This window comes from Quercus suber, unplaced genomic scaffold, assembly GCF_002906115.3.
Source record: "Quercus suber isolate HL8 unplaced genomic scaffold, Cork oak 2.0 scaffold_213, whole genome shotgun sequence".
Lineage (NCBI taxonomy): Eukaryota > Viridiplantae > Streptophyta > Magnoliopsida > Fagales > Fagaceae > Quercus > Quercus suber.
Genome location: NW_027069671.1, coordinates 479174 through 503855, shown reverse-complemented (window position 1 = coordinate 503855; position 24682 = coordinate 479174). Strand labels below are relative to the sequence as shown.

General features: G+C 37.8%; 2 protein-coding genes across 3 annotated transcripts; both read right to left on the bottom strand.

Moving 5' to 3' along the window:
• Positions 1-924: 924 nt before the first annotated feature.
• Positions 925-11238, bottom strand: LOC111995987 (protein TIC110, chloroplastic). The gene is made up of 15 exons (XM_024027930.2): positions 10563-11238; positions 9625-9684; positions 9314-9437; positions 9138-9206; positions 8938-9036; positions 8447-8513; positions 6379-6443; positions 6197-6291; positions 5679-5806; positions 5468-5568; positions 4144-4360; positions 3788-3942; positions 2719-2844; positions 1631-2617; positions 925-1466 (listed from the first exon to the last, which is right to left on the bottom strand). The coding sequence occupies exons 1-15, from the start codon at positions 11084-11086 to the stop codon at positions 1224-1226; spliced, it is 3060 nt and encodes a 1019-aa protein (XP_023883698.2). The 5' UTR covers positions 11087-11238; the 3' UTR covers positions 925-1223.
• A 531-nt stretch (positions 11239-11769) lies between these two features.
• LOC111995997 (uncharacterized) lies at positions 11770-19670 on the bottom strand. Of its 2 annotated transcripts, none has more exons than XM_024027940.2 (9): positions 19401-19670; positions 19090-19137; positions 18824-18893; positions 18008-18098; positions 15736-15797; positions 13404-13678; positions 13287-13320; positions 13081-13194; positions 11770-12343 (listed from the first exon to the last, which is right to left on the bottom strand). In XM_024027940.2, the coding sequence occupies exons 2-9, from the start codon at positions 19135-19137 to the stop codon at positions 12153-12155; spliced, it is 885 nt and encodes a 294-aa protein (XP_023883708.2). In that variant the 5' UTR covers positions 19401-19670; the 3' UTR covers positions 11770-12152. The 2 variants fall into 2 exon arrangements, with proteins under 2 accessions (XP_023883708.2, XP_023883707.2); XM_024027939.2 differs by having other exon boundaries at positions 13081-13212; positions 19401-19660.
• Positions 19671-24682: the final 5012 nt, after the last annotated feature.

Here is a 24682-nt window from a genome sequence, read left to right as displayed (position 1 = left end):
TTTTAGTTGGATAATTTTATTCATTAATAAAACTATAGAAATTTAACAAGAAGAGATTGAGAAAAAGAATAAAATATAAAAGGGTTCAAGTCTAGGCTGGTATATGTGTAATTTTTAATATAAAAAATACAACCTTAATATTCTGTTATACAGAGACCAAAAAAAAAACCCCTAACAAAAGTGTAAATAACGCCCATTTTTTAAACTTTAAGGACTAAACCACTAAAAAATTTAGGGACTAAAAGTGCTTAATAGATAATATTTAGGAACTAACAGGTATTCCCTAAAAGTAAAACAAAAATGAGGGTAAAATAACATTTTGAGTCCATTAGACTTTTTGTTGAACGCTGGGCAATGTCCTTTTTTTTAAGGCAAAACAAAAGAAAAAAAGAAAAAGAAAAAGGCAAGCAATATACACTAGGTAAATTCTGGGGTGACCTAACTTGACCCCATAGAACCTCTTATACTGGCGCCATATTTGATTGCTGTCACCAGCATCCATTCAATTTACCAGAAGGTTAACGCATGGGTAAATTTCTGGCGTGATCTTAGTCGGAGCCAAAGGACCTCTTGTGAGTTGTACCCATGCAGATCCAACACCATACATTAAGGTTTGAAGCTCGAACCAATGCCTATGGGTATGCTTAGCAAAAGATTAAAGAACCGGTACCAAATGGCACAACCTACACAATATTGTCCATATTGCATATCATGTGGGTTACTATTTAGCAAATCTTCCGAAAATTAGCGTCTTTTAAGAACATAGGCAGGACCTACACGCCATAAAGCCAATGTTTACACACAGACCAAACGATTAAATCACTTAAATGATTTCTAAAACATTTTAATAATCTCAAAGATATTCTGCTAATTTGTGTGGCGTTCTATTCCCGTGCTTCTTCCCCTCTGGCCTTGTTCAAGCTATGAGAGTTAGATGGTTGTATTATTGACTTCTGGTTCAGTAAAGCTTTGTTTTCTAGCAAAACAAATAACCTCAAACATATTCAATATTTTGTTGGAGAAAAGTATGTCAAAAATAGACTAAACAGAACAGTTCTATTACTACTTCTATGGCTCTTGAATTTCATGTGATGTCATTGAAAACTATCTACCCGGATTTCGTCAAACTCTAGTCTTCACCACCACATACGATTCTCTCCCTTTGTCAAAGTAACAGCCAGATAAAATGAGCCAATTGCCCCTTGAATGTGCCTTTACCACACTCAAAATACAAAATTCTCTTCTTCTACACCAACAGGACCATTTCTATCCCCCATCTCCTGGAGAGCAGCTGCCATTGAATCATCTATCCCCAACAGAAACTGCAGCCGAGACAGTTTCTCTGGTGCTGGCTCACTCTTGAGGTATATAGTATAAAGATCGGCTAGCTCCTCTGGCACCTCCCATGACACAGGCGTGGCAGGTACAGCTTTGTCACAAGCCAATAAGTCATTAAGAGAAGAAACCTGCAACGGCATGAAGAAGGCTTCATATCTGACCACCCACACGTTCCCAGACTATTATAGTGCATGTGACTACCATTGAAGGATAAATATTATGACAGAAATGTCTTACCAAACAAATAAAATAAATAATGAATGGTAATAAAAAGTTCATGAAAAATCCTTACCACTCCTTTTTGATTTCTCTGCCTTAGCAGGGACACGGCCTGAATCAAAGAGTTTGATAATCTACTTTGTGCAAGCTGAATAACAACACGTTTTGCCTTATCAGCATTGACGCTTAGATCTGATGGAATTTTTTCATAGACTTCCTCCTCATCGAACTCTCCAGTGCCTGATGAAAAAATTTCATCCACAGTTTTTTTGAAGAGGTTCTCTCGCAAGCTCTCAGATATCATGCTATCTAATTCAACACCTGCTCCTTTAAGTTCTCTTATCTGCTTTATCGTAAGCCTTCCTTGACCTACAGCTGTTTCAATAGCAGCTGCCATTTTCGTAGTGGTTATGCTCTTTATTATCTTCTGCGCATATTGTGGAGGCAAGCCAACTTGCTTCTGCAACTCATCAAGCTGCTCTACTCTGCCTTTTGTCAACTGTCCATCAGCTAAAATCACCTCTGCTTGTTGCCTAAAAGCCTGCTCAGCTAGGCTCCTATGTACTTCCACTATCTCATTAGCACCCAAACCCAGAATCCCACCAAGCTGATTTAGCAGAACAAACTCAGAATCATCCTTTTTTGTAGTTATCTCAGCACCAAAGGGAATCTTAGTCACTTCACCAGTAAGGCAATAGAGCAAGTATGTCTTGTAAAGGTCAGTCCTCTCTCTCTCTGGAAGGTCATCTTTGAGAGTTATTTCTGTCTGGCCAGGCTTCCCCAACTTTGCAGCAAGTTCCTTGCCAGGTCGTATTTTCCTAAGTGACTGAATAGATTCCCATTCCTCATCCTCTTCAAATTGTTTTTCTTCAACTTGTTTGGCTTCCTCCTTTACAGGTTCTTCTGGTGAGGTATCAGATGACTCCCCTTTTATATCTGCCACCAATTCAGTCACCACTAAAGTGTTGAAAGCTATCATCTTCTTAAGTTCTTTCGCAGTCTCAGTACGATTCCCAGCAGCTCGTGCTCTTTTTATGTAGTTGATGAAAATCTGTCGGACCTTCATAGCAGTGATTTGAAGAAAAGGGGGAACATGTTAAATTTGGACTCAAAACTTTATCTTTAAACCACCAATTTAAAGCATTTAAAGTGTATACTCACTGCCTTGCTAGCAATAGACATGGCAATGTCCCTAGTCAGCCTTAAGCCATGTGCTGCCTTTCGCACAGATTCCTTGACATCAGCATCATAACCATCAACACCAGAAGCAATTGCATTCTTCACAGCCTGGAAAATAATACATACAATAGCATAAATCAACAAATTGGTTAACGATATTACCATCAACCATCCCAACCATCATTTTGTGATACATACAAACAACAGAATTACATAATCTTTTCCCATATCAAAGCATCTATAAACTTTACTATATTGCCATAAACAGATCTTCAAAGAAAATTAGTTACAAAAATCGAAACCAAAAAACAAGCTTCCACAACTGTAGTAAAACTTTCTTCAATATTACTAAAAACTAGTCCAATGGCAAACTTAACATCTAAGAATTTCATTTCAAGATAATATAACCAAGTTCCATCCCTTATGTCTGATGCAAATGTTAAGTATATCTTTGATGTGGAATGTCCCTTGATAAATTTCCCAAACATTCATCTCTGGTTATAGCTATCAAGAAACAGTTACAACCGCAGAAACATGGTGCATCACATTGATCACCCCTGAGAACCACATATCAATTGAAGTCCTCCATGAGACTTCACTTTGCCTTTCTACTTACCATACTAATATCAGAAATGTGCGTGTACAACACCAACAAATTTGATCCAGCAAAGGGAAAGATTAAGCTCTACCCACACCTATCTCCAAACAGCTTCATAGTACCACTTAACAGTGTACCATAGTATCAAGTTCTTGGTAAGGGAACTTTTTCAGTGACAAATGTCGAACTGCTCACAAGGGTCCCATCATAAAAACATAGGACCTTTCCAGTTCCCCATCAACCTTTATAATTCTAAATCTCAAGTGGAAGTACAAGAGTTGGGATGGAAGTGCACCAAGAATAGAGAAAAACTAAGGATTCCATTTGACGTATCATGAACATAAATTAATAAAATAAAATGATAATGCCATGGAAAGATATACTTATGCTCTGACAACCAGATATTACATATAAAAGAAGACAAAGGTAACCAAAAAGAGAGAGATCAGTTACCTTTTCAAACAAACTGCCACAGATATCTGAGTGGGCAGCATCAACAATCTGCTGAGGTACACAAAGCATGACACGTAACCTTAGCAAGGCAGACACTTCATCCTCATCCAGTTCTCCATCATTTACACATTGCTGAAGTTTTTGTCGGTATATTTCTTAAGGAAAAAAAGGATATGTCAGATACTGATACCAAAATAAATTATTATACATATGCCACTAACAAGCAGCAAGAAATTTTAGCAACATAATCAAGTTTGAATGACTACATATTGCAGAACTTAAATGACACTTTTACACAAAATATATATTTTGAAACGCAAAAATGTAAACAAGACCAGTATTACAATATATATTACCTTCATGAATCTCACTGGCCTTTTGTGGATCAAAGTGCAAGTCATCACAGAGATTTTGAAGGAAGGCTGCTTTGCTATCTGCCATTTCTAAATCACCACCAGTGACAGCCTGTGCAAGCCGCTTACGATATACCTTTGAGGTAACATCTAGTGTAATTGTTTCTGCTTCTCGTTTGCCCAAACCAAATATATTCCTCAATTGATTTAATGCAGCAAGCTACATCCAAAACATACATATGTATTAATAACAGTAGGAATGTGTAGAATTTATTAAAAAAGAAAAAAGAAAAAAAAAAAGAGTTTTCAACATAAGAACAAAGCCGAACAAGAGCAACCGGGCACTAGAAAACCACAAAAACACAACAAGCATGATTGATACAAGTGATGAGAAATATTTAATTATTTACCTTATGGAGGAAAGTTATCTTGCCAACACCAAGCAATGAGATTCAGTCATCCATTGCTTGGTGTTTTAAAAGCATTTTACTATTTATCAAGTTTTTTAGACTTACAAATAATGATAAAGACAATGTTAAAATGAGATAAAGAAAAATATCAATTGTCATACAATTTTATTTTAATAGAGTTTATTTAATTTTATAGGTCAATTACAAATTATTTTAGGTCCTATTAGTTAACTAAGATTATAGTATTATATTTCATTTACAAGAGTCAATCCAAGAGCCTTCTAGCTCAACTAGCACCTCCTAGTGTTTACAATAGAGATATTCAAGAAGAGATACAAACAGAAAGAAGACAATCAGAAATGGAAATACATTGTGTAGTTGATATAAGCTTGCTATATACTCCTATGAAGACAGTTTACAATTTTTTTAATTTATAAAAATTCCATTGAAATTTCCCGATGGTTTGGTTTTGATTCTAGCCAATGTTAGGTGCTAATTCCTAGGCTTTCTTGCTTGATGTCTATTCCAAGCAAGCCTAGGTGCTGATTCGTAAGGGTTTTTTTTTTGGGGTTACTGTTCAACTTTGGTTTTGCATCCGTTTTGGTATTGTCCTGCATCACAATCTTAGTTATTAACCTAGAGGATTGGAGATGACTCTCCATTACCAAATGATAAGGGATCAACACCTATGAAAGCAACAATAGAAAGATCAATTGGAAGCACCACCTATGACTTTTCTTATACAACAATTAGTATCTATCAAATTTCCAATACCATATAATTATGGAAGATTTGCCATGCTTTCCATGGACAGGTTTAGGTGCGATTATAAATTATAATATTAAGAAGGTTAAAGTGCAAACTCAGCTCAAAAACAGAAGATGTTCATTTTTAGCAAAATTTTCTCATTTGTTCACCTTATTCTCTTCTATGCGACCGCTAGACAAAGAATCTGAAACATAAGCTCTATAAAGCAACTTCAAGTCATCTATTATTCTGTCAGCATCAAAGTCACCACCTAAGCCAAAGATACAAATTAATACCAGCTCAAGAATTTGAAATGTCCAAAACTCAGCTTTGAGCGGCTTTGGTAAACATCAAAACAAAAGGTTCAGTTAAAATACCTACCTAGTAAAGAAACCGGGCCAAGCCCAAGGGCAAAGCGATCTGCATCTGGATGGTTCTTCAATGAGATAAGCAAACTATTGAAAGCTAGTATCTTGTCAAGCTCTTCCACAGCTTCTTTGACAACCTTGCTGAAAACCCTATTTTTTGTTAGATTATGCAAGTGATACACATCACAAACTAATAATGAATCAAAACTTCCAACAAGACTCAAATATACAGAACAAAGAACTTTCCATGACAAAGATATTTAGAACAAAAAGCATGTACAGAAGCGAAAGCATTGAAAGAGGAAAAAAAAAAAAAGAGATTATTTATCAAAAACAAAAATAGGGGAATAAGACCCCAGCATTCAGGTGTATAAAGGAGGGATACACATGATTGAAGGATAATTTTCTATGACTAGATTACATAGAAGAGTATCCTGCCAAACATAATGTACTTATATATGATAAGTGTCTGAGTTTGTGACACATAAAAACATCTATAACTGAATTTATTTCAAGTAGCAGTGACCATACACTGATCTTGTCCTGGACTTGAGTATTTTGAGTGCTGATGAAACGTTTTTTTCCACCAGCCTTCTTGCTTGTTCCTTAAACAAGTCCGCGGCAAGCTGCAATGAATAATATATATCACATATAAAACAATTTTTTCAAACCAGTTATGTATATTAAATCAAAAGAGTTGAGAAGGAAGGTACCTCATCAGAAAGTCGATATAAACGTTGTGCTTCTCTAAGGCTAACAAGCTGCTCCACGTCAATATCTAAAAGCAACATATAAGACTTTATTTACTATTCAGAGTTTATAAAAAGTAGGACAATTACTGGATGGTTATTCAGCCAAAAAAGAAATGACCATTACTGGATTGCAAGAAGAGAAACTCATACTGAGTTCATTCACCAAAATATTCAACTCTATGCATCTATTAAACCAAATAACTACATTAAAAAATATTCTAGCATTAGAAAAGAAGACAACCATTTTCTACGTCATTTGATGTTCTTATTATCTGGAAGCTTAATAATCATCTATGTTATGTGAAAAAAATGCTCTCTCTCTCTGGAGGCCCGGCTACCTCAAATTAGTCAGAAATCTTGTGTTAGCTTAGTTTTTTGGATCAGTATGGGTGGTTTTAGAAGTTTTTTTATTGAATCTAAATTGTTTCAGTTGGTGGTTGAGGAAGGTGGTAATTTTTTCTCCCTGAGGATCTTTGAACGGGGAAAATACTACATGCAATCGGTTTTTATGGGTAAGAGTGCAGCATGTTGGTTAATGAGGAGTCTAGAACACATGGTGATTGGGATTAATCCGAAGCAATTCCTCACGTTCAGGGAAGGCGGTACTGCCTTCACGTTGCAACGGGGGTCCAACTCGTTTGGGCAGTATTTATCAGTGACAGAACTTAAGGTAGGTGGGTCGCGGAGAACTATCATTATCCCTGCCGGAAAGTTTCAACAAGGATGGAAAACTTTTGGGATTGAATTAAGAAGAAGATTGGAACCTTCACAATATGCGTTGGGTGGACTGAAGTTTGTACCGTATAAGTCTAAGCAGATTCCAAAGTATCATGTTGTCAGGTCCTTTGTGGAAGCTGTCAAAGCGCCATTGCAGGCAAGGTCGAAGCCTGTTCACATTAAGGAAAAGGCCAAGGATGGTGTCGTAGAAAAGATAATGGAGTTTCCGAGAGACAGTGACACACAGGCTGGAAGTTTTCTTCCGGCAGCCAAGGGTGATGGTGAGGTTGGTGAAGGTGCTATTAATGGCAAGAATATTATTGAGGCAGAAATCCCGGAAGGAAATAATATCAGTATTCCTTTCAAGTTCAATTCAAATTCAAAAATTGTTGAGTATGGAAAGGAGCTTGATTTTAGGAAATCACGTTGGTTAGGGAGTGGGTTGACTGTGGAGGTGAATGAGTTTGGAAAGAGGTGGGTATTTTGGGATGGAGTTAAGAGAGGTAAGCAAGCTGGCAAATGGGTTGCAATAGGGAGTAATAAGGCTCAGAATACTAAACTTGGGTTGGCCCCATCAAATCAGAAGGCCCAAGGTTCTCAGCTGGGAAGTAAAAAAACTGTGTTGGGCCTGGGTCTGTCAAGCCCATCTTCCTTTGAGGCTGGCGAGAGCTCCTTCAGTGGCCCAACTGATCTGGATACTTCTGATCAGAGTTGTCTTTCTATCCCGAGCTCAGGTAAGTGCGATTTGAATGATAAGAAGAAACGCGAGAGTTCAGCTATCTCGCAGGAGCCTTTACTGCAGCCGGTGATGTCGTCGAAGGTGTCTTTGGCCACGAGCTCCTCCTTAGCTGTGTCGGAAGTGGCAGGCGAGGGTGGGCAACTTCTTTTTCTATTTTTCTTGACCGTTGTACTTTTGTTTTATGATTTGTGCCCCCATAGTACATCCCCAATGTACTCGGTTTGGCACTTTTTCTATTATTAATAATATTCTTACGTTATTTATCAAAAAAAAAAAGAAAAGAAAGTAATCAACAAAGAGTATTATTTATGTTCAAGAAAGTGGACCTATATCAAATATGATTAGATCCCTATCATCCCCTGCTAAAATTATAAATTAAGCATACAATGCAAATTTAATCACAACATGCTGTTGATATACAACAAACCATATGCCCTATTAGGGATAAAAGTTAAGCGCACTACTTTATAAACTGCTCAGTATTTGCAATCTTGCTTAGCACAAAGTTTCATTAATATGATACAGAATTTTTCACTAGTCACTGACAAAGACCTTAGTGCATGATGTATTTACCTTGGCCAACTGATTTTAGCTTAGAAGCATACAACCGCTGGGCATTATCACGGATAGCAATCTCAACCTGACAGAAAAGATTATTGTTGCCCACTTAGTAAATTAATGATAAAAATGCATTAATTTACATTGATCAGTGTAAAATGCAACAGACTGCATCATGCAAAAGAAAAAATATAGCAACAGACTATGAGAAACACAAGAAATTTGATCAGTGTCAACATTTGATAAACTGTGATGGAAGAAAAAATTCACATTGCCGAATGCACAGCACCAAGATTGAAGTATATGTCAACAAAAGAGACCAAGATTGCTAATGAAATATAGCTCAAATGGAATTTCCTCCTATAATAATGGGATGGAGAATTGAGGCTGCCTTGAACCAAAAACCCATTGGGTGAATGTATTCCATAGCCAAAAAAAACCCAATAGAGACCAAGATCACAAGTTACTAGCTATCAAACTAGAGCTAAAGATCAATGACTAATTACCTGGGAATCAGTGACCTTGAAGACACGCTTCCAAGGTAAAAGGAAAGACGATGCTTCTCCAAACACAAGAGTTGAAACATAAATGAGCTTCTGAAATGCCTGCACTGGAGACGTGCTAATAATGGTCAAGCTCCATATCTTCGACTTAAGTCCTTGAGATTAATAGGTAATAATTAACAACAATAGCAGATATGACCTACCCGACGCTGCTCTACATCACCGTCACGATCTCCAGTTTCAAGCCTTTGCCTAAAGAGTCTCCTACCAATCTGTAAGCCACAAACATTATTTCATTATGATTTGAAATTTATTTCACAACTTAAGCATTCTCAAACTTTTTGAGAGCATAAATACAGAGAACGCACAAAAGAAATACCTCCATATGCATGGCAGCTGCATCTGGATCATCGATGCCCAGAGCCTTTTTAAAGTTAATTATTGTGTCAGCCTCATCACCTTTGAGTTCTTCACTTCCTGGAGGAAGGACAGAAGACACGAACCTGAATGACAAATTGATAGAGAATATTACCAAGAAAGTCAAACATAATAGTTGAATTACACAGTTTCAAATCTTTTACCAAAATCATATCATAGCACATCTCAAATACAAATAATCCCCACATAAAATGTGTAAAAGATTTCATTACTCCCCATATGTGCACAACTAAATCATATCATTTAACTCACTGGCAATATATATCACAAAGCTCCGTATTAAATGCCTCATCTTGTTTGCTTACTCCGTACCTGAAAATTAAATTAGGAAGTCAGAAATTAAGTCAGAAAAATAAAATGTAGGCTTTTATAATTAAAACAAAACTGAGACTTGATCATAAGTCACACTCACAACCCCCAAACGGTACAACCTCCCTCTTTCAGGAAGAGTAGCAGACCATAACAACAAATTTGCAGCTACACTTGGTTGTACCCAGTGCAAAACGGTCCCACTTTTGTGGACTCTGGGAGAGGTCTGGTACACTTGAAAAAAAAAGACTCCATTTTCAACCAAGGAGGCAGATAAATTGTAGCTCAGAATGCATTCTTGTGCAATACCCAGATGCAAAAAGAGTCGTATACAATATGGAAATAGTAGTTCCTTATAATAAAAACATAAAAAAATAAATAAAAAAGAAAAAAAAAAAAGATGTCCAACATAACCTTCAAATGCCACATATGACACGCCAAGCCCCATGAAACTCAAATCAGAATTTCACCACAGATTATATATTAAAGCTCTTCAGCCAATAAATTGATATATATAAATATAAAACATGGAAGGCTTTGACTTTCTGGTTGACTCTTTCTAATGTTGCAAAGTAAGCTTTTGAAATTCCATAATTTTCCATTTCCATTTTCACATCCTCATCATTATATTAATTTGATTTTTATTACATGTTAGTCAAAACCAATTAGAACTCATCGTTTTATTAGAATAAAGCCATTCACAGCAAAACAAACTCGTCTCCAAAATTCTAATTTACTTAGGCCACATATTTTCTTCAAATTCTCTAACTTTATTATTATTATTATTTTTTAATTGCTATACATATATATATATATACACACACTAGCTATTAATCAAATTACAATGGAACGAATGAGTGTAAACAAGAAATTGAACTTACTTCTTGGCAATCCTTTCAATATCGTCCTTGTTCACAACCTTAGGATCGTCACATCCCGCCACGTAATTATGCAAATCCGCGGCAGCAACGTCCGGCACAGCCGCACTCACGGCATACGCGGCAGCAGCAGCAGCCGCGCCGAGGGCGGCAGCTCCGCCGACAGTGGCGACGTTACCCTGAGCCTTACCGAAGCGAGAACCCAAGCCGTAGCCGGCGGCAATGGCTGCGCCGATTAACAAGGCGGAGGAAGCCAACCTGACAGGCGGCGAGAGGCTGGCCACCAAAGGCTGAATCCCGGTGAGCTCTCTTTTGCCTCCGACGAAGACTAAATTGCCCGACGGAGGAGGAGGCGATGACGTGGAAGGCGCGGATTGGTCGGCGGAAGAGTTGCGAGGGACTGAGACACGGAAACGGCGTCGTCTGTTGAGGTTGTTAGAGGTTCGGAGAGGGAGAGGGTTGAGGAAAGTGGAAGAAGAAGAAGAAGAAGAAGAAGGCGAAGCGGTTGTGAGAGTAGAGGGATTCATTGTGGTTCCTCCCTCTGTCTCTGTGTGTGTGAGAATGGAACGACGTCGTTGGAAAGAAGGGGCTTTTTATAGGGTTTAACGATGGAAGAGGAAGAGGAAGAGAGGGACTGAGAAATAGAGAGAGTGAAAAATGCAGATAGGAAAAAGGAGAAGAGTAGGTAGAGATAGACTAGAGGGAATGGAGAGATTGGGATTCTATGCGTTGTGACTCACGGTAGACTATTCGAGTAGTGCTAATGGGCTTATTGCAAAGTGTACTGGGATTGGGCTTCTTTATACATGGGCTGTAAATGGGCCTATGCATGACCTATGTTGGTATGAAGGTTTCTCTTATGTTTCATGACAAACATCATATATAAGTTTATTGATTACCTGTTTGTATTTCACCTCAAATAGATTACAGGAAATTTTGTGGAGACATGCATAGAGGCAGATACAAAAAGAGAAAGCTATTAAATATATTGATCCTCGAGAAGGAGTTGAGATAACTAAATTGTTCAACATATTATATGCATTTCAGATCTACCGCTTGCTCAGATACCATAAAAAACTTGCACAGTGATAATCAACGTATACTGGCTCAAATACCACTGCAGTTGAGTCTAAACTCATTGTTATAGCTTGGAACATCATCAGAGCCCACTTGCCATACAGAAGAACTGTTATATATTCTAACCAAAAAATAAAAGAACTTGCACAAATCCTCAATATTTTAATTTCAATACAAATCATCATTAAAACATCATAAACCACCTTTAGGTTTTAAAGATAACCACTGCTTATATATAAGCAAGTTGTACATCAAATACATTCTGAGATTTGTTTATCTCTAGAAATTCATACTGTCAATCAATATATCTATGAATCATTGAATTTACATAGAAGATCACAAAGTTTTATTGAAGTTCCCTGATCTAGGAGAAAATCTACCATACCACTACCTAATCTACAGCAAGAAGATAATTAGACTAGCCCATCGCAAGTCCATTGCCACAGGTGTTGATTTACAAATACTTGCAGTATTTCAGATTGTCAAAAACAACAATCTAAACTAAGAAGAGGACCATTAGTGGTGCAGTCTGATAACACGGGATACCCTTTCAAAGAAGATAGGGCACATGCTTGTGCTGAAGAGAATGACCTCTCTCATCCATTCTGGTGCTACTCTCTCAAATGTCCCCAATGATGAGACACGGTACAACAGTTCTGCTTCCTCTCCAGCAGCTTTGTCTACCCATGTAAGACTGAATGAGTACCCTGTTATGATCAAGATTAGAAAGTAGTGATCAACATGCAATATTTGATCCATAAGATGCTTGAAGCCAAAACTTAGTTCTGCTAATAATTCCAATTAAGCAATATACCAGAGGCTTAATTAGACAATCAAACAAGCTTTTTCTGAGGTCTAATTGGACACAGGTACAATAAGATACTTTCAATACAACCATTCTATTTTGAACCCATATATATGTAATGCAAACATCCTTGATTAAATCGTTAGTCAAAATTTGTGTCAAACACTAGCAGTTTTTTTTTTTTTTTTAGTATTATACATTGGAGGAATGGCTGATATGGTGTCCAAAGACATCATTTTGTCCAAAGATCAATGGCAAAAGTGACTGATATGTTTTACAAAGTTAAAAACTTATATTTAATAATGTGTTTTTTTAGTATAAGCAAAGTCAATTGTATTTAAGAAGTCCACTCTGTCAAACGCATTATCATGTCTTGGAATGCTTCCAGATAAAAGCGTTTATGCTACAATTTCATAGAATATCTGGAGCATGTTTTACCTATATCCAGAAATTTTGGCTCTTTGTCTGTCACCGCTCTTTTGGTGCCCAGGCAACAATAATTCATCAAATCAAGATAGAGGACTTCTTACACATCCTTATGAAACAAAATAATCCTCCCACCAAAACATCTACTTAACAGGGAACTTCTTGAATTAGAATATGGGTACTATAAAATGAATGGCCAGATTGATGGCTTACCACTTGATTGGTGCAGGGCTGAAATGGACATTCCCTCAGTTTGAGTAACAGCAGATAGTTTCATGCCCACCAAGTACTCAACAAAAGCTTGAAACAAGCAGTTCACTGAGCCCCCTTCATTCATTCCACCACCTAAGAAACACTAAAACACAATAAACCAAAAATATGCCAAGTAAAATATCAGATATTTAATTTCCAACACCAACCTGATGTGTTAGCAGTTCTTCTACAGCATTCCGGCTGGATGATTACAAAAAACTGGTCAGAAGAAAAGCATAAAACTAATAGTTCCTGCTCAACACATGTAGGATTAACTTTTATACCTGCTGAACATTTAAGAGAGCACCACTGGGTACAGTTTCTGTTAATAAATTTTTCTCTGATTCTTGTTGCATTTGCATGGCATCATCTTGACTCTCAGAACTAAAAAGCTTGCTACGTTTTCTGGTCATTATTCTGTATGGGCTGTTGGACACTGATCTTGTAACTCTAGGTGTATTCAGATGTCCATTGTCATTTCTGCCAACCCTTGAACTGCCAAAATTTCCCTCTAGTTGTAGTACACTGAGCTTCTCTACTTCTTCAGAAAGAGCTTTATCTGTGATATATTCATCCTCTCAATGATGATCAGAAATTGATCAAACAAAAAATAGGAATTGATTGGTCATGTAAAGACGCCTTTTTTTTTTAAATTATAATTAATAAGTTTTATTGAGCTAAAGAGAAATGTGGCCCAAGTACACAGGAAGCATACAATAGATACACCAATGCTTAAACGCTAGAATTACCATTATTACCAACTATTACAGTGGACAACAACAAACTTGTTTTTTGAAAGTCCCTCCAAACCAATATTTGGCAACTCAAATGAGCATCCATGAATACTTTTTAATCACATGACTTATTTAATAGTGATGTGACATGTTTAAATATTTTAACAAGTCATGTGATTAAAATACGTGTGGATGGCCTTATGAACTATTACATACAGAGGAAATTCCTCCAACTTGTTTTGGAGGATAACTTTTTCCTTACAAAAATCAATGGAAGATTCATATAGCATGAGAAAACACCAAGATTTCAAAGGCTAACACAGTCTTTTTTTTATCTTTTTAAGTCCTTTAAATGTAGTCACATCAAAGCAGTACTTATGTCAACAATATCAAATACATTAACCTGCTTAATTTTGGTGAAGTGCCGATAGAAGCTCTAAACTAAGTAGGGATGAAAAAAACACCATACATACAAACATATTTGTCATAACTTTTCTAACAAGAGAAGCATGATAAAACTCCAATCAATATAGATGATATGACTACAGCTTTCAAAACTAAGTTGCACCAATTTTATTAAACAATATGATCTCTTTGCACTTAAAAAAAGTTTGAACTACAACTTGGTTTGGTTCAACTAGAAACACAAGCCAGCCCAACCCAGTGAGTTAATTGGTTTAATTATCAAAACTATGTTCGCAATTACAAGAACAACCACACAAAAATTTAGTTATTAAAGTAACAATGAAAACTATACTATAAATTCAAATGAGAAAGTTCAGGGGTCCAAGCAAAGGCATAGAAAATGGGGTGGGCCTGACTTTTCTGGAAATCTGGGCACTCATCATAAGCACTACTAAACTAGTGTCCACATTGAGTTATTTATCTTTCATTTACTATAATTACCTACCTTTCCGTCATTAGCCATATCACAATAAATTAAGGAGTAAATGTTTTCCATTGATCAATCTGAAACAGTTCTCACACACCTGCATTTATCCAGGTGGTCTAGTTCAGCTCCTTTTAGCTTCAATCTAGTTCTAGGTTCAGAATACAAGAACCAGCCTAGCTGGTTCATTTAAAGCTGATGGTAAACCAAATATCTAGAATCAAGTTGCATCTCAACATGAATTTGAATGCAAATATTCCACATGGCACACAATAAAAACCATCTTTGCATTCTTTAAAAAAAAAGTTATTCCATATTTTTACTTATGAATCATTCAAATCAACAAATTAATTGTTTCCTAGTACTTATCTAACAATGTTGATCATCTAGGCTGCCCACAATATCATGTGCAACAGATGATCCTCTGAAAACTTGTCTCCAATTTACCATAGTTAATCTTTTTCCTCTTGCACCAAACTTGGCACAAGTATTTGGGTTGTACTACATAAAGTGAAATTGACATCGTGTTTCCTGTCTGCCCTAGATAATATATTCACTATAATTGCAGGGCTTGCCATGTTCTCAAAACCAGTCAATTATAACCTTAATGAATTAGTACCCAGACAACAAAAATGAAACAAGGGAGAAATTCCTATTAAACTCATCTAGATTTGTCTAAGCTGAAACAATACTAAGAAACTCCATAATGCAGATGCTAAGTTGCTAACACATCAAACTAGTAAGCAAGTATAACCTTAATGCATGTTCCCAAAACCAGTCAATTATAACCTTAATGGATGAATACCCAGACAAATCTTAATATCTATCTATGCTAGTTTTCCACAGAAGCAAAGGAGAAATTCCTATTATACTCATCTAGGTTTGTCACAGCTGAAAAATACTAAATCCATGATGTAGATGCTAACACACCAAACTGGTAAGCTAGTATAAGAGTTACAAGTAGCACCAAATAACCAAATCCATATGCCTTACTCTTCTGGCTCTCTTCCATTAAACGATTTTGGAATTCAGTAAATTGATCATCTTTGGCGGACCTGAAAACATAAGCGACATATGTCTCAGACTGTTATTATTAGGCATGCAAGATATATTTGAAATTGAATATGAGAAGACCATGATTGTGTGTACAAAATCAAATGTATGTATTATGTATAAATTAGAATGTCATATGGGGTTTTGACTTGTGCAACTGCTAATAGTTTAAATGCTGTAATATGTCTTCTTTATAGCAGCCCATTGCCCAAAAATCATGTACAGCTTTTGTGTGTGTGTGTGTGTGTATTATTATTATTATTATTTTTAAGTTGCTTGTATATAAATATTCATCACGCGTTAATGAAAGAACTATCATGTTTCCAAATTTACAGTTATTTAATAACGCAAACAAGAAAGAATTTGAAAACAATATTAAATACCAAAAGATTCAAGATTTATGGTGTGGTTTTGATGTGGGGCTTTCTTGGCACCTTTCATGGTTAGTTTAGTTTTTTTTTTTTTTTTAGGTAATCAAAGAACTATTATTAATGAGTAAAAAATGAATAGTATAAGTTGTTCATGATGATGAACAACAAGAAACAAATGAAACAAACAGTAAAACAAAAAAGAGGGTAATTTGGAAGTTAATCTAAGGGAAAACATAAACTCAAAGAGAGAAGAAGAATCAGTAAAACCCCAACAATGAGACCACTCAAAAGGACATAAAACCTTCAACTCATCTAACGTCTTCTCGTTGTCCTCAAGTGAGCGACGATTTCGTTCCAACCAAACAATCCACATTAAACACCCTGGAATCAAATTCCAAATGTTCGAATTATGCTTCCGAAGCCACTGATGCCAACAAGATAACAATCCCACCACCGATCCTAGCATAATCCAATGAATACCAAAAGCCTGAAGCATAAAAGTCCATAAGGTATGTGTAATAGGACAATGAAGAAGAAGGTGGTCCATCAACTCCCCATCACAACAACAGATACAACACCGATTTGCCAAAGGGCGACCCCTAAGCATGAGATTATCCAAAGTGAAAATCCGATCATGAGCAGTTGTCCACAAAAAAAAAAAGCCACTCGCTTAGGAATCTTTGGTTTCCAAACACCCTTCCAAGGAAACAAAGAATTCAGAGTACCCCGAATTGCTTGGTAGTAAGACCAGGTATCAAACTTACCATCACCTTTGAGCCCCAACAAAGAGTATCTCTCCTATCACCCCGCGGAATACGAGTTTAGATAAACTGAAGTAGAGAATAAGATGCAGCTAGCTCCCAATCTTCAAAAGCTCTATAAAACCTTAAATCCCTCACTCTAACAGTACCCCCTTCTGGAATCCACAAAACCTCAGAGATGCAAGCATCCTTGGTTGCTGAACACACATAGAGCTTAGGATAGAGATTTTTTAGGGTATTATCACCAATCCACCTATCATGCCAGAAGCGGATATGAGTGCCTTCACCCACTACAAAAGACAGATGCTTAGAAAAACTCTCACACCCTTCATGAATGCTTCTCCAAAGGCCCCCCTTGACCCTCACCATATTTTGTGGAGATAACTCTCCACCAAAGGTGGGTAAATTCATGTCCATATCTCCACAGCCATTTCCCTAATAAAGCTTGATTAAACAACGCCACACTTCTTTAACTTAGAAAGTTGCTGGTTCAGTTTTAATTAAGTTTACTGGAATAGGGCAATTCAGTATTTTCTAGATTTTCTGAAAGGGGCGGCCCTTAGCTGTACTAAAAAGACCCATGAGTCTTATTTTTTGTTTAAGAGCCATTTTCTATTTGGTCTAGAAGTTCTTAATTGCTATTCTTTATTATTAGTAATCCTAGTCTTTCTAGGATTAGGTTATTTAGGGGTCCTAGTCCTTCTAAGAAAGGATTTAGCAATAGCCTATATAAAGGATTCATTTTAGTCAAGAAGATTGATAGAGAGATTGATTTCAATAAAATTCTAGCAGCTTATTTAAGATTTGCGGGTGTGATTGCCTAGTGTTTTAGCTTTCTTTATTTCATGTTCAATTCATTATTTTAATACTAAACAGCCATCAACACATTCAAGGTCTCATCAAGAATCTAATTTAGTGCCAAATACCTAAAAATTCTACACCAAAATTGGTATTAAAACCCATTTAAGCTTTTTCCTGCATCATTTAGGCTCCACCAAAAGTTGAATAAATGGTGCTTTATATGAGGGGGGGAAATACGTGAAGTAAAGCAAAAGGTTAGTGGAAAGTAGGAATGCATACCTAATCGAAGACACTTCACTTCTCAAGTCATCAACCTGAGCACGCAACTGGTCATTTTCATTTTTCAGGTGTTGTATCAGCTCCTCCGCAGCTGCAACAAGTGAGAAAATAAATGATGAAGCAGAATAAGCTTAAAGCTTGAGCGATAACTATAATTACGTTAATAGCAGTAGAGTGCAGTCCAATTGATGACACATATTACTAACTTCAATTAAGATTAAAAGGGCTCTCAATGCATAGGCAAAAGAAAAACCACACTTTATAGGGTTCTTTTACATCAAGTCAGCAGCAAACTATTCTATTAAATGAAAACCTCTAAGTGAGAAGAGAACAAAGAAGCCATGCATAGTTTTGTCCAAAGACTCATCAAATTAATCGAGCTAAAGAAGCACACTACTAGAGAGTAGAGACACAGCTTCGCACAACCATGTCAATTAAGGAGGGCAATTCAAAGGTAGTTGGAACTTCAAGTTTTAATCCAGATAAGAGTAGAATAGCAAAGTAATTGGCATCTAAAGACAGCTCATAAAATTTTATTTTACCATTTCACAAACCAATTGGCACAGATGACCGAGAGACCACATACAATGTTCCGGAAAAACCTTACAAACATTGATCTTTGCAAGCATAAGTATAGGACCCAACTTGGGTCAGCATGTTTTTCAAATTTTCGTTACAAAGAACACAACTAAGGTGAGTTAATTTGAAACAAGAAAAAAAATCATAAAGAAAAAACAGTTCTTTAAGATTGGAACAAGAGAGAGAGAGAGAGAGAGAGATAAAACACTGAAAGTATAAACCCAAAAAAATACATACCATTCACATAAGTCACAAATTTCACTTCTTGATCTTTATTTAGCTTATCCAACTCAGACCATTTTCTCTTCTGCCAAAAAACAAGAAGCATATATATGAAGAAAAAGAAAAGGAACAATATCAACTCCCAACTAAACAAGTTTGTCATTTTCTTTCTCAAGAGCTAGTATTCTTTGCCGTAATCGCAAAATTTTCTCAGTGACCAAACACAGCATCATTGAAATATAATAATAATAATAAATAAATATACACATTGTCACATTAACCTTGAGTTTAGTGTACTTATCGTAGAGCTTCGAATACAGAGCTTCCATCTGCAAAATTAGAATTACAGAATTTAGGTAAAAATAATATAAAATAAAAAAAGTAATCTTTTAGTTCACAGAGCAAAAGAAGAATTTCTGAATGTGTAGGAAGCAAACAACAAAATTTTCGGACACCGAAAAATCCCATATACATTTGCAATTTAAAAACCGGTAAGAAATGTTTGGGTGCCGGGAAAAATTGAGGCGAATTCTCGAAATGGGAAGAAAGAAAACCCTAGAAATTAGAAGCTGAGTTGAGTGAGCGAACAAACCTTCGCCGTAGAAAAAGTTGCCTCTGTGTTTGTGTGACTGTGAGTCGAGAAAGCGCGGGAAAATGTGCTTTCAAAAGCGGAGAGAGAGAGAGAGAGAGAGAGGTTTCAGTTCCAGTTTCGGTGAGCAAAGAGACGAGGGCGCTTTTTCAAGTTCGAATTCGAACTGGTCAATTGGATCCGGACCCGGATCCATATTTTCCTGAAATCGGATTTCTTTTTTTACCCGGACCCATTAATTTAGCTAGCCTGATGTGCCACGTTGGAATGGAGCATATCTTTCACCTTCAGCTATCTGACACTGTTGACAGATTGATTGAGTCTCTTCAACCAAAAGCATGGCAGCCTCCTCACTGTCTCTCTCTCCAAACCCTACTACTATCTTCACCACCTCAAACAAACCCTCTTTCTCTCCTTCTTATCACACTACTTCTCATTTTATCAAATTTCCCAACACATCCCACCTCATTGTCAAACCCCTCACCACGCCCTTCCCTCTCCTGCATCATCCCACGCAGCTCAAGCCCATTGGGGATGCTGACCCCGTCATCGAGGCTGGTGGCATTTTCGCTTATGCCAGGAACACTGCCATGATTCCCACTTAACTAATTCACCCTACAATTTCAGCTACGTTGTTATGCCTGTTTTCAGTAGGACTTGCAGTTAATGTGTGTTGTAACGTATCTTCAGAGATTAGTGTTGTTTTAAGTTTGGTATATCAACTTAGAAGCTTGTTTTGGTTTCATTTCCCTGAACACTCTTGATCTCCAGCAAGAAAGGCACCAAGGAATCTTTGCATGTAAGATTTTGGTTGCTCCAATTTCTTTATGTATTGATATGGAAGAATTATGTCTGGTACCATGGGCTTAACCTTGGGGAGCCAATTGCCCCCCGACCTCACCCCAAGCCTCACATCAAACTCAGTTATGCATTTTTCCTCAACACTAAAATCTAGACGAAAAGCTATACAAGGAGTACCATCAGCTGGCAACGGGTTAAGTTACACCTACATTTCCTCTTTAAAATGTTGTATTTTTAATGATTTTCCTATGTTGATTTGTTGCCACGCATCAATTATTATCTTTACTATTCTTTGTATTATACACCTGGATGTATTCTATTTTTTAAAATAATATTTCTAACGTTATTAAGTCAAAAAAGCTTCTTTCGTTTATGATATATCAATACCTTATTGGATTATAAGCATGCTATAAATAAAGGTAGCAAAATAAATAAAAGATTTTAACAAGTTGGATCACCCTTTTTTGTTCCCTAATACAAATTTAGCATGAAAACTTCTCTGTTAATTTACCTTTTTTCATTCATGTTTATGTGTTTTACTTGTTTAAAATATATAGTCAAACTCATAATCACCTTAGAATTTAGAATACCTTAAAAATAGCAGTGACTACTAAATTTCAACTCTAACACTAGACAAGGAATTTTTTTTTTTGAAAAAAGCTGAAAACAAAATATAATTTACATGTACCTTTATATTTAATCTTCCTCCCCTAACAAAATTCTGACTCCACCATTGATTCTTATACATACATCTAAAGTACACAAAAATCGTGACTTCAAGTCATGATTTCCAAATGTGTATAATGGGATATGTGTACTAGTATTTTCTCATTAGTTTATAACATTAAAATTTTTTTTTTTGATGAACATAACATTAACATCTGAGCATAATGTATAGTGAGATTGTTAGGTTGAATCAGAGTGATGAAACAGAAAAGAAAGAGAGAAGAAAAAAATTGTGTAGTATGAATAATATTAATGGTTGCTTTATTTCATTAATGCTGATTTTTAAATGTTGAAAAATTATTTTTTTTTTTTTTTTTTTTGGAGAATGAGTTGAAAAATTAGTTGGTGATTGATATGGAAGAATTATGACTGGTACCATGGGCTTAACCCGTCAGCTTCTGCTCTAGCTGACGGGTGAAGTTGTGACGTAAGCTAAACAAAGAAATACATGCTGACTGACCAAGACAAAACCGACGGTCTGAATTCCAAGTCTAAACTGACGGAAGTTGGGAGCCCCTAGGCTATTGAACGGTGTGAAGCTGACACTAAGCTGAAGGGAAGTGCAGGCTGACGGTTTAAAAGCTGACGGCTCCACACAGACCATGACTTGGTCACCACGCATGGGTTTTAGGGAGATTGCTTGTATTCCACGCCCAGTATCAGAGTCCTATAAGGAAAGGATTCCGCAATCTACGCGCTTAAGGATTCCTATAAGGAAAAGACTTCTACTCCAAGGAAGAAAGGTCCACCCTTTACTACTATAAAAGCCCCAATACCTCATAGGCCGAGGTACGCATAATTAACCCCTCTCTAGCACTCTAGAGTTGAAAGAAGTTCTAACTTGACCTTCGGAGGGTATTTGGCCGGCACCACACCGGTGCTCTCTGCGAGGTCCTTTTCTTTTTCACTGTGCAGGTGTTGTCTTTGAGCGTACACGCGTCGTGCAACTCACTGGTGGGATTTTCGGCATCATCAGTTGGCGCCGTCTGTGGGAACGCGCTTTTAAGTGACTAAGCCACACTCGTTTCCCGGACTAAAAGGGTTGCATGGTACTCACTCGCTCAATGGCAACTACCAATGATGTACAGGGAGAGGAACCGCCCGCGACTGCCCTTGAGAGGCAAGTTCAGACTCTCGGTGCGCCGTGGAGCGTCTCACCAAACGGAACCTCGACTTGGAAGAACAGCTGCGCCAGAAGGATACAGCACCAAATGGCCAGCCAGAAGATCAAGAAGGGACTAGCGCTCCAAACAGGAATCAGGAGAGACCCGAGGGCAGCCACGCCCCAAGCAGGCCGGAAAGGCAGCATGTGAGCATACCATCCCTCATGGATGCGACTCCACCACATATTGCCGCCGAGATGCAAGCAATGAGGGAACAGATGGAGGTCATGATGAACGCCCTCAAGGGAGAGTCTCTAGCGATCTCGACGATCTAGTCAACCGTACCGATTCACCCTTCACTATGGCCGTGAACTCTTTCCCCCTGCCCACAAGTTTCGCATGCCGAATATAGAAAGCTATGACGGGGTAAAGGATCCTTTGGATCACCTGGAGACTTTCAAGACCCTGATGCATCTTCAGGGAGTGGCAGATGAGATTATGTGCCGGGCCTTCCCCACAACACTCAAAGGCCCGCAAGGATATGGTTTAGCCGACTGACGCCAACTCTATCAGCACCTTTAAGGAGCTAAGCGCCCAATTCACTACACACTTCATTGGCGACACAGGTATAAAAAGTCCACGGCATGCTTAATGAGTATCAAGCAAAGAGAGGACGAGACGTTACGATCCTACATAACGCGCTTTAATAAAGAAGCGCTATCGGTTGACGAAGCCGACGACAAAATACTTGTAGCAGCCTTCACCAATGGGCTGCGGAAGGGCAAGTTTTTGTTCTCTCTATACAAGAACGACCCGAAGACCATGTCGGAAGTGCTCTACAGGGCTACTAAGTATATGAATGCTGAGGACGCGTTGCAGGCCAGAGAAGAGAAGCCAAGAAAAGGGAAAGGCAGGAGGATGCGCGACCAGACCAAGGAAGAAAGAGGCCCAGAACAGGAGACCGAAGAGACGAAAAGCGTTCCAAGCCTCCGGGGGAAGATTCACAAGCTTCACCCCGCTTACCGCCCCAATAGATCAAGTCCTAATGCAGATTAAGGACGAGGGGGCGCTGACCTTCCCTGGAAAACTAAAGGGGGATCCTAACAGGCGCTCCAAAGATAAGTACTGCCGCTTTCATCGAGACCACGGCCATGACACCCGCCGATTGTTACGATCTGAAACAGCAAATCGAGGCCCTTATAAGGCAAGGGAAATTGCAGAAGTTCGTAAGCAGGAAAGAGCGGATCCAGCACTCCCAGAACACCCTCCCCGACGGGACAATGACCGTCCAAGACCTCCCATTGGTGACATACGGATGATTGTAGGAGGGGTCGCGCCAGACCTTCAAAAAAGGCTCGAAAGACATACCTCCGGATGATCCAAAACGTCCAGTTGGCGGGTCCAGAGCAAAATGTAGCCCGTAGGGAAAGCCCCGTTATCGGTTTCTCGGAAGAAGACGCGCGACGCCTTCACCACCCGCACGACGACGCCGCTTGTTGTCAGCCTACGGTAGGGGACTACAACTTGCATCGGGTATTGGTCGACAATGGCAGCTCGGCGGACATCTTGTACTACCCAGCGTATCAGCAGATGAAAATCAGCAAGGAAAACTAGTCCCGACGAACGCCCCACTTGTCGGTTTCCCCCCCCCCCCCCCCCCCCCTCGACCACCTTGGCTCTGCCCCTGGTAAGACTGTATAATAAAGTGTGTAATAAACACCACTTTAAACTAATCTCATAGTTTAATTGTGATATTGTCAGTTCTTGGCAAAAATTGCACCGTAGCACCTTTAGGCGAAATATATGAAAATCTACCATTGTTTTGGAAATAAGTAGCAATCTACTACTTTTTAGATACTCGAGTTTCATAAACTCGAGTTCTCAATGGTACTCGAGTTCATGGAACTCGAATTCCATCAATGGTACCATTTAAAACTCCATTTTCCCAAACTCGAGTATTAAAAAAGTGGTAGATTCCTCCATATTTCCAAAACAGTAATATATTTTTGCTTTTATTCGTAATTTTCCAATTATGAGACGGATCAAGCCCCACCTACCAAAGTATTTGTATGCCACGATAATTACAGAAGTTCGGATGAGAATCCAATGCATAACTTTGTACATGACACATCCTAATAAATCAAAGAAAAAGAAAAAGACAACTGGGTTTAACAAACATACATAGTTTCATAGAGATGAATGAAATATATGTTTGAGCTGTCCCTTATTCATTTTCCTATAAAAATATGTACATTCGGCCGACGCTAAAATTTTGACTCCAGGTATATGGGTTTGGCTACTTTGATCATGAAACAAAAAAATGAAGAATGTGACAACAGAACTCTAGAAATACTCATTCCATGGAGTATTTCCCAAGAAAACACTTGGCATATAGTCTTTGTAACGCATGTCAATGTCAACTCACATGCAGTTCATGCTCGTTGTGCACAAAGAATATGATTGTTGTTGAGGTCAAAATGGAAGGAAAAGTTTTGTTGTGTTTAATTCAGTACATAAATTTTGCTGCTTATAAAAGTTCACTTTCTTTGATTGAAAAATTGGATGGTATTTACATGAAAAATGGGACTAACATGCTACCTTTAAACTCTAATGCGTGTATGCTGGTCTATAAATACTAGTTGCTGAATCATCACA

Coding starts and splice junctions, on each gene's coding strand:
- LOC111995997 (XM_024027939.2), bottom strand. CDS start 19,137: ATGGAAGCTCTGTATTCGAAGCTCTACGATAAGTACACTAAACTCAAG. Junction 13,679..15,735: donor AATGGAAGAGAGCCAGAAGA/GTAAGGCATATG, acceptor AATATATCACAG/ATAAAGCTCTTTCTGAAGAA. Junction 13,213..13,286: donor AAGAACTGCTAACACATCAG/GTTGGTGTTGGA, acceptor AGTGTTTCTTAG/GTGGTGGAATGAATGAAGGG.
- LOC111995987 (XM_024027930.2), bottom strand. CDS start 11,086: ATGAATCCCTCTACTCTCACAACCGCTTCGCCTTCTTCTTCTTCTTCT. Junction 4,361..5,467: donor GTCGCATAGAAGAGAATAAG/GTGAACAAATGA, acceptor TTTTGGATGTAG/CTTGCTGCATTAAATCAATT. Junction 1,467..1,630: donor AGAGAAATCAAAAAGGAGTG/GTAAGGATTTTT, acceptor ATGCCGTTGCAG/GTTTCTTCTCTTAATGACTT.